The sequence below is a fragment of the Panthera pardus genome, unplaced genomic scaffold (assembly GCF_024362965.1).
Source record: "Panthera pardus isolate Hobbes unplaced genomic scaffold, ASM2436296v1 HiC_scaffold_22, whole genome shotgun sequence".
In the NCBI taxonomy this organism is placed as follows: Eukaryota; Metazoa; Chordata; class Mammalia; order Carnivora; family Felidae; genus Panthera; species Panthera pardus.
In genome coordinates this window covers 84,094,914-84,104,219 of record NW_026526788.1, presented here as the reverse complement: position 1 = coordinate 84,104,219, position 9,306 = coordinate 84,094,914, and the positions used below count along the sequence as shown (strand labels likewise).

The window sequence follows — 9,306 nt, the reverse complement described above, 5'->3', positions numbered from 1 at the left end:
AGCCTTATACGGGATGCCCCACAACAACCAGGTAGGCAGACGGCAGCCTGACGTGCCTGCCCCCTCCCCAGGCTGACCGTGTCCTCGGAGGGGCCGGCCGGCCCGGGTCCACCGCGGGTTTTCTGGGCGCACACGCACCCGTTCACGACCACTCAGTCTGGTGGGAGAAAGGTTCGCCTTCCTGTTTTCACCCTCACCCCGGGTATGTGAGTAGAGAGTCACGCGTCAGTGTCAGGGAGCCGGAGCAGGAGAACTTGTCACAGGGAACGGCCACCTCGAAATCCGTCCGGGGGATCCGGTGGTAGGTGGACGGTGGGTGCTGCCGGCCTGGGAGGGAAGGACGGGCCCCCACGGCCCACCTTCGTCCCGCTGGAGGTCTCCGGGGAGCAGACGTGAGGGTGTTCGAGATGCTCCTCTGACTCCGGGTCCGGCGCCTTCCACGCCTCCCCAGCTTCTGTGCGCGCCTTCGGGGGCCCCTGGGCTGTGGGTGCAGAACAGAGCGGACGCGCCCCCCTCAGAAGCACCGTTAGATTATTTTCCTAAGGGAAGTTGTAACTACAGAAGAGCTTTGGTCACGGTTATTTGGCCTTGGCGGGGGCGGGGCGGGGGACAAGGTCGGGGGGGGGGGGGGGGGGGCCGGTGCTCCGCAGCGCCACCCGGGAGCTTGGGGCAGAACACGCACTTCCCCTCCTGCCCTAGGAGATCATCCTGAAGCGGGCAGCGGACATCGCCGAGGCGCTTTACAGCGTCCCCCGCAATCACAACCAGATCCCCACCCTGGGCAACACTCCCGCGCACACGGGCATGATGGGCGTGAACTCCTTCAGCAGCCAGCTAGCCGTTAACGTCTCGGAGACGTCGCAAGCCAATGACCAAGGTACGCGGCCGAGCAAGGGTGGCCCCCTTGCCCAGACACAGCCAGCTGCCCCACGGCCTGGGTGCGGCGGGAAGGCCTGCCGCGCTCCCTTCTCTGCCGCGAGGTCCTCGCGCCACGGGGCGCCCAGAGCCCAGAGCTAATTGCTGCAAGTGTCCCTCCTGCCACTCAGCTGCCCGGTCTTTGCTAGACGTTTCCTTGAGAGGCTGGGAGCAGCCACGGGCAGCTGTGGCATAGGAAGCGGAGGGGACCCTTCTCGGATATGCTGCACGGGTGGGGGCCCGGAACCAGCGAGGGGAGAGAAGCTCCCCCCGCCCCCGCCCCCCTGCCCGCAGCGCACCTTCCCCCCATCACGCGGTGGCCCGGCCGGGCCGCCGCGGGCCGCAGGACCTTGTCGCGTGAGCCGGTTCTGGGCGCCTTGTTTGGGTCTCCTCTTTAGAATCCGTGCAGGCAGCAGTCTCAGAAAACCCCTCTCCTGCCGGCCGCCCCTCTCCCGCGGCGGGAACGAGGCTGCCGCTCCCCACCCCTCCCCCACACGCGCAGAAATGGTAACCGTAAGAACGAAGACCCCAAAAGAGCCCTTCCTGGGGAGCTGCGGCCACAGACAAGCTCTCGCTGTCAGCCATGGCATTTGAAGGCCTGCGGAGGCCGAAAGTTCACGTAGTGTGGGGGGACAGCCCGCGAATCCAGGCTGTCGGTAATTGCTTCTAAGGAGAATCCTGGAAGCCGCTGACGGCTAGATCGAAGCGCGCTCGGCCGGCTGTCGAAGCCAACGGAGACCCGGAGCCGGGCCCGGCGAGCAGGCGCCGGGGCAGGGTTGGCGCGGCGAGGTCGCCCGAGCTGGCGCGAGGCGCTGGGGCTGGCGTCGAGCGTGAGCTCGCTTGACGGTGTGGAGCATGTGGTACGGATTCGCGGGGAGACCCCCCCCGAGTGTCTCTGCCTGATAATAACGTTATTTTTGGCCGGGGGGGGGGTTTCAACAGTCGGCTACAGTCGCAATACAAGCAGCGTGTCCCCGCGAGGCTACGTCCCCAGCAGTACTCCCCAGCAGTCCAATTACAACACAGTCAGCACTAGCATGAATGGATATGGAAGTGGCGCCATGGCCAATCTAGGGGTCCCGGGCTCGCCTGGATTTCTTAATGGCTCCTCCGCTAACTCTCCCTACGGCAGTAAGTGTCTGTTTTGTCGTCACACCACGGATTCGTGTTCACCCACCACGTCGAATGTGTGCATATTGCTTGGCTGTCCTGGGATGTGAGCTGCCAGACCAAAAGGGAGGGTGGCTCTGGAGGCTGGGGGTCCACGTGGCGGCGGCACATTGGCCGACGGTGGGGCCCCGCGAGGCCGCACCGGGAACCCGAGCCAAATCGGAAGCGAAACGGGGGCCGCCCGGCGGGGAAGCCAGAGCCCCGCCCCCCCCCCCGCGCCCCCTCCCCCCCTCCCCGTCCCCCCGAGAGTTCGCCTGGCATCCAGAGAGCGGCCGAGCCGGCAGCGGGTCGCCCCTGCCCCGCTGGGCCGCGGCGTCCCGGGCGAGGCCCCGCCAGCCCCCTCCCTGCGTGGTGTTGCCGTGCCGGCGCCGTGCGTCCTGACCCTGTTTGCTTTGTTACAGTAGTGCCGTCCAGCCCCACCGTGGCAGCCTCTTCGGTCACCCTCCCTTCAAACTGTAGCGGTACCCACGGCATTTTCTCATTCTCACCTGCCAATGTCATCTCTGCAGTGAAACAAAAGAGCGCCTTCGCGCCCGTGGTCCGGCCCCAAGCTTCTCCTCCTCCCTCCTGCACCAGCGCCAACGGGAACGGACTCCAAGGTGAGGGGCGGCGCCCCGGCCCTTCCTCCGCCCCCCCCCCCCCCCGCCCCCCCGCCCCCCCCGCCCCCCAGGCATGCTCTCCTCCTCTGGTGGCCGCGATGCCGCGTGCCCCTCCCGGTCTCGGCAGAAGCGACACCCGCTCGCGCACCCCCACCCGTAACACAGACCCTGGTGGAAGAAAACCGTTCCCTCCTGCTTCCAACCTGCTTCCAACCTAACCCGCGGCGTCCTCGTGGTAAAGCCGCCCCTGCCCTCAGGAAAGGGGAACCGCTTGGGGGTCGTGGTGGACGTCCACGCGGCAAACGGGCCTTCACGGCTGGCGCCCACCAAGTGAGAGCAGGGTGCGCCCCGCCCGTGGCGCCTGGGCTTGCGGCCCCCTGGCCCACGGGCGGCGTGACGGCCTCAGGCTGGGGACGGCGGGGCCCGCGGTCACCCGCGGGGGCCCGGCTCAGAGCCGGCACGCTCGCTGCGTCCCGAGTCCCAGCCTGCCTTCTCAGCCTGGCGCGGCAGACCTGGGGCCGGCGGGCCGTGCGGTCCTCGGAAAGGGGTGCACCGAGATCGGGGCCGTGCATGCGTGACCACCGGGGTGGGGGGTGGGGGGAGTTGGATTGTCTAGGCGAGGCCTCTCACACGCTCAGGAGGGAGAAGGGCTGGGGGCTGGTCCCGGGGGCAGGGGGAGGCATCCCGTGGACGCAGCTGCCCACGGCCGGGGCCACGTGGAGCAGGCACCCAGTGCCTGCCCAGGGCTGGGTCCCTCCGGGCAGCATAGGCCGCACGGTGGCCTGCGAGGTGTGCGGCGGGTGGGCCACGTGAGTGCCCCTAGGCCTCGTGCTCTCACCGCGTGGCTCTTTGTGACTCACTGGGGCCACAGGCACTGAATTAAGTGGCCGTCGTCTGGCCTCTTTCAGACACCTCCTTTGGTATATGCTCCTCCCGGTGAAAGTCAAATCCAGTTACTCCTTTAAAAAAATGAATCCATTCAACCAGTATTTACTGAGCGCCTACTATGTGCCAGGCTCTCTGCTGGGTGCTGAGGACGCTACCGTGGAGAAGACAAACTGGCCCTTTTGTGAAGTCGGTGGCATATTTCACTTTGATGAACTAATGCTCAAAAAAGGAACTGGAAAGGTATCCGTGATTTGAAATAATTGTGTTCCCAACATCTTAGTCGTATGAGAGGGACGCCCAGGCCCCGTGCGCCGCCGACCGGCCCCGCGGCCCAGAGCTGCTTGAGAGGCAGGTGGCCGGGGGGCCACGGCCCGTCCCACCGTCCACACGGTGCGGAGGCCCACGGGAGGACGGCACCACCCGCGCGGGGTGTGCACACGGGCCTGCCGAACCATAATGTTGTAACGGTGAGTCGGAGAGGAATGAATGCTGTGCAAATTGATGAACTGGGAAAGTGAAGCTCACATCACCCCGTGAACGAATGTATCGATACGTTATACGTAAATTAACGAGCGTGATCATTCTGACAAAAATTAAACAACGCTAAAGTTAAAAGATTTTAAATTCTATTCGTGCCAGGAGTTCACTGGAAGGCGTCAGCCGTGCTTGGCCTTTTAGCACCAAGTTTCTTACTCGTAGAGGAGGAGAAAAAGAGCCCCCCTGAGGTGGGGCTGCGACTTGGGTCTCTTCGGGGCCTCGGCCTTGAGATCGCAGGGCAGCTGGGCTGTGAGCGGCTTTGCTCTTGGAGAGCCTGAGACTCACCATTACGATATGGACCAATCAGCAGGTGGTCAGAGGCAAGGGCTCAAGGCGGAGGGGAAGTCCAGGCCCCTCCGGTTTTCACAGAGGGAGCGAGCGCAGAGCCTGGGTCACACCGGGCCTGCAGGCCAGCCCTGGCTGGCGTCACAGAAGTGACCGGCTTGGTTCACATCTGTCGACAGAGGTGGCCTCTGGGGAGTCCGGGGCCTCCGTCTGCTGTAAACGAGCCACTGAGACGCGGGGGAGGCGGCAGCCCTTCCCCCCACCCCCCCCACCCCCCCAGGGAGTCTTTGAGGAGGGGCTGCAGCGTGGAAGGTCGTGGGGGGCGTTTGTCCCCACACGTACCCCGGTCCCATGAAGTAGATGCCCCCCCCCCGCCCCCCCCCCCCCCCCAGCACCTTAACCGAGCCTGGTTAACGGAAGGCACGTGCACCCACGGCGAAGGCCGCCCGGCCGCAAGAGTAACCTGCCGCCTCTCTCTTTCAGCTATGTCTGGGCTGGTAGTCCCGCCGATGTGAGGGGCTCGCTCCCCCCCTCCGCAGCACCCCGGCACCACGACGGACTTCAGGGGACACGTTTAGCGTAGAGGGCCTGCTGCTGGAGACCGTGATCTTCAAGCTGTCAGCAGCCGCGGAGACGCTACAAAAGACTTTGTTTAAAGATTTTATTTAAACTATTAAGAAGCAACATGCAAACAGCCTACTTCTTCATGAACAATTCCATTTTATTGACTGAACTTTTCTCATATTTTCACATTTCTCAGATCTGAAGACTAAGGAAAACAAAGTGACGCCTATTTTGTATAAAGTTTCTGACTCCGTCTTGGCTATGTCTAGTACTTGCTATGTGTTGGGAGAAACTTTGTGAATGCACCATTTTGATTATCATGAAACACTGATGAAAAATGCCTCCGACCATTTTTCTGTGCTCATACTTAGATTCACAATGGTTGTGTATCTCTATAATGTGAAATATTTTTTTGTGGTGAAAAAAAAAAAAAAGGGGGCCAAGGAGGCGTGAGCCATCGAACTGGAAGGAAGGAGGACTTGAATTCGGGTGGCAGGGAGGGAGGGAGGGTTTATCATTGCTTACCTTCATCTTAATGAAATGAAACTTTGTAACTTATTGTAGTTAGAAATTGTAACTTTGATATTGAATTCTCTTGCCTTCAACAAGCACACTGACAGAAAAAAAAAATGCTACTGTCTGTTGGTTGAAATCTTCTCCCACCGCTAGAACTTCCTGTTAAGCAAGTGTGATCAACATTTTTTCAACTTTTGCTAGCACTGTATACTATTGCATTCTTAGGCTACTGTGAGGTCCATGTTTCTTGTGCCAGAAGTTGTCCTTTTGACTTCTAGCTCCTTCTTCCCTAATGTGTTTTGTATGTGGTTATAAAATTGTAGACTTTTGTGATTTTGCCAAAGTTGTAGCTAAATATTTATACACTTGTCTTGAATTTTTTTCAGATCCACTTAAATATTTAGAAAAAAAACACGTTTTCTTCCTTATGTGTCTCATAAGGAATAAAATGGTCTCCATTCAACACTTTTCCATGAACACTTACAGTTGCTAAGGGACTTTCTTTTGTAACATATCGATTATAAATATTGTATTTATCTTTGAGATTTTGTACATTGCTTTTACCGCCGTTTTCTTTTTCCTGTCTGTATCGGTTTTTGATCATGGCCCGGTGTTAGGAACACCGTTAAGCCAAGAGCTGTCTCTCTGATCCGCTTTGTTAAAGTGAACCGGTGTCCTGGAATTTCATTTGTACTTCAAAGATTTGCTTTTGTTTGGACTTCCCATCCTTTTTTTTTTTTCTTTCTTTTTTATTTTGAGGAAAAGTCAAATTCATTGTTTATTTTTATATTATTTTTAAGTTATCTGAACAAATACTTTTGAAAACAAAGGTTGTTGTATAGTCAACACAAAAACGGTGCCGCTCGGCTGTGAAAATCCTAGTAGATTTCGTGCATGTGGAACAGCCGTGAAGAGGGGACACCGTTTGGGGCTGTGTCCTTATTTTTCTGTAGAATGTAAAAAGTCATTTTAGCTGCCACCCACGACTTTGCCACATAGCTGAACTGTGTTTACTGGAAAAATTCAGAGGCCTAAAGTTTAAAATAAAATTTACTTCTGATGTTTTAATTAAAATGTTTGCCACATTAACTTCTCTGATGCCTTAAAAGTGGACTTCTTTAAAGAACCTTTGTGCTATTTTATCACAGGCTTACAACACAACTGTTACGATTTCATTTGGAGATTAGGGTGTCTACACACACACACACACATACACACACACACACAAAAGCACAAACCTGCTGTTGCAATGTGTCGCTCCTTCCCGCGTCTGATTCTGCTGTGTTCTGTGCCCTCCCAGGCCCACCTAGGAATCAGAGAGGTTTTGGGGGGGTGGGTGGGGGGACCAAAATCACCGCTGGTTTTTAAACTGTTTTTTTTTTTAATTATATATATATATATATATTATATATATATATTATATATATAATATATATATGTATTTTGTGGTCAGACCTGTCTGTCCTTTTTAAACCGAAATGACCTCCTCAAGATCCTGTGCCTCTTAGTGCCAAACCCGCAGTGACACCAGAGGGTTCTTTTCCCTTTGCATTAAACGCTTCACACAGCACAGCAACTGTTTTGCAAGCTGCAGCAGAAATCAGATTTAAAACCAAAAGGAAGGACTTTAAAAAACTTTGACAAAACACACACACACACACACACACACACACACACACACACACACACAAAACCATGCACAACTTAGGAAAGTGCTCATTCGAGGGACTAAATGAGCAGAACGTCCCCAGTGGTCAGCGGGCCACGGCCCGGCCCTCCGACGGCTAAGGCTTAGCTACGTGGAAAAGCCTGAGAAGTCACTTTGGAACTAAATTGCCTCCGTTTTATTTTGTATAAGTAAGGGTTTGATCTAAAAACAAGCTCACGTGTACATGTTAAGAACGTTTGCAAGTCTCCTCATCCCTGCACTCGGTTTGTGTTTTAGATTAGTCAATGCCCCTCATCGCTTCATGGTCTCAAAATTGAGCGCTTCACTAAATGGTAGATTTTACTGTTAAAGACCCTACAATAAGATTGTTTTATCTGTACATTTTTTCAGATATTTAACTGTATAAAAATGTTCATTTTACACAATATTTAATTAAAGTATTTCTTGTCTGTGAATTTCACTTTGGGTAATTTTATCTGTTTTGATTAAAATGAGTGGCACAGCGCGTGCAGATATTGACTGGGGTGGGGGTGGGGTGGGTGTTCCTTTGACACCTGGGCCCCCAGGGCTGTGTCTTGGCTGAGGTAAAAGTGATTCGTAGAACCACCTTCTACAAAGTTATCAGTCCTTAAACCACTCTTGTAACCTGCACAGAGAAATTCTTAGGGCTCCGGTCCCCGGAGGGGCCGTCTGTACGTATGTTGCACTCAAATGTCTGTACATGACCCTGTGTCAGGCACGGTGGCGTATAACCAACCTCGAGACTGCACCCCCCCCCCCCCCCCCCCCGCCTCTGCTTTGGAACTGGAGGGTGCCGGCAGGTAGAGGGCGAGAGCTTGGGTACACACCCCCTCCCTCCACCCCCCACCGCCAGGCCCCGCTGGGGCGAGAACCAGCTTTGGGCTCTGGACGGGCGGGCAGGCACCAGGGCACCAGATGGCGGTGCCGGCCGAGGTCCCACCTGGGATGCCACCAAGCGGTTCCGGGTCCACGGCAGCGGGAAAGCGGACCCTCTGCACTGCGGCCGGTCTGCATCCACCAGCATGGGCACCGACGATAACGAGGATAACGAGGGCACCATCTGCCCCGGGCTTCTCATTTGCACAGGAAGCTCGGCTTCTGCAAGTTCTTGAGACTCCCCTTCATTTCATTCTGTATTTTTCATTTTCTCCTCAATGAAAGGCTGGTTTTGCATGTTTTGGCTTGCAGCTCTGTAACACATACACATAAGTGTGATCCAAATTAGTACTCACAAATGTCATCTTAATTACTTGTTCTGCTGAGCAAAACAGGAAACAATTATTCAAAACATAAAGAAACTGTCACTGACAGGTTCCTTTGACTGCATTCTTGTTTCAGCCTTAAAGAGACAGCAAAGAAAAGGAGGCTCAGGGGGCACAAGGCTGCAGGCCGCCCCCCCTCCCGCCTCCCCCTGGGCTCCTTCCCAAGGTGCTGGGGGTGGGGCTGGGGGCCAGAGTCCCCTCCTCCCTCACTCTGAGCGGTGCCAGAAGTGCCAGCCTGGGCAGGGGGCGGGGGGGGGGTGTGTGTGGGGGGGGGGGGGGAGGGGGGTGGCGGGGGTGGGGTGGGGAGGGCCGCCTCCCCAGGGCCGGCTCCCCGGGCCCTACAACCTGGGGAGAAATTGTTTCATGTTTGTGTTTCGAATCAGAAGCAGGAACCGCATTCTCTCCAGATGTATGCCAATTATTGTCAGGCCGCCTTTTAAGGTCTTTCAAGCTTTTAAAGATTATTCAAAGCACTTGAAATGGGCTTCCGTCTAATGCCTCATTTCATTGCATTAAACAGCCTAGTTAATAAAGAATCAATATATTCAAAGGGCAAGGTTATCTTTTGTCTATAAGGGGTGGTGTCATTCTGAACCTTTTATAGTTCAAATGCTGAAAAAGGCCTCGCGAAATCCATACTCATCAAGTAGGTCACTGAGAGCAATAGAGAGGGCCCCTGAAAGGAAAGACGGGCCACTCTCCTTTAAAACAACTCGGCCTTATCTCCTCGCTCGGAGCGCCCAGAGAAGTCCTCCGAAAATGTCAATTTCTCATCAAGACAAGAGGCCGTGATGATCATTTTTTTCCAGAGAATACATACGATTAGGAGAATGCAGAGGGGCGGCCAGGGTGGCGATTTGTAGCGGCTTCTGTCCCCCCG

General features: G+C 55.7%; 1 protein-coding gene and 1 long non-coding RNA gene across 12 annotated transcripts in view; one reads left to right on the top strand and one right to left on the bottom strand.

Moving 5' to 3' along the window:
- Window positions 1-6,563, top strand: part of EBF3 (EBF transcription factor 3) — a 126,574-nt gene extending 120,011 nt beyond the window's left edge. For 2 of the 11 annotated variants that reach the window (XM_019424590.2, XM_019424593.2), the window contains 6 exons: window positions 1-31; window positions 700-877; window positions 1,858-2,046; window positions 2,487-2,684; window positions 3,700-3,812; window positions 4,878-6,563. The exon at window positions 1-31 is cut by the window's left edge and continues 35 nt beyond it. In XM_019424590.2, the coding sequence (XP_019280135.1) occupies window positions 1-31; window positions 700-877; window positions 1,858-2,046; window positions 2,487-2,684; window positions 3,700-3,812; window positions 4,878-4,895 (727 nt within the window). In that variant the 3' untranslated portion in view covers window positions 4,896-6,563. The remainder of the gene's footprint in view (window positions 32-699; window positions 878-1,857; window positions 2,047-2,486; window positions 2,685-3,699; window positions 3,813-4,877) is intronic. The other 9 variants (XM_019424596.2, XM_053910053.1, XM_019424594.2 and 6 more) reach the window with 6 other exon arrangements.
- LOC109252261 (uncharacterized) lies at window positions 5,095-8,546 on the bottom strand. The gene is made up of 3 exons (XR_008424985.1): window positions 8,454-8,546; window positions 8,105-8,354; window positions 5,095-6,780 (listed from the first exon to the last, which is right to left on the bottom strand). It is a non-coding gene; the product is annotated as an uncharacterized LOC109252261 (long non-coding RNA).
- Between the last annotated feature and the right edge of the window lie 760 nt (window positions 8,547-9,306).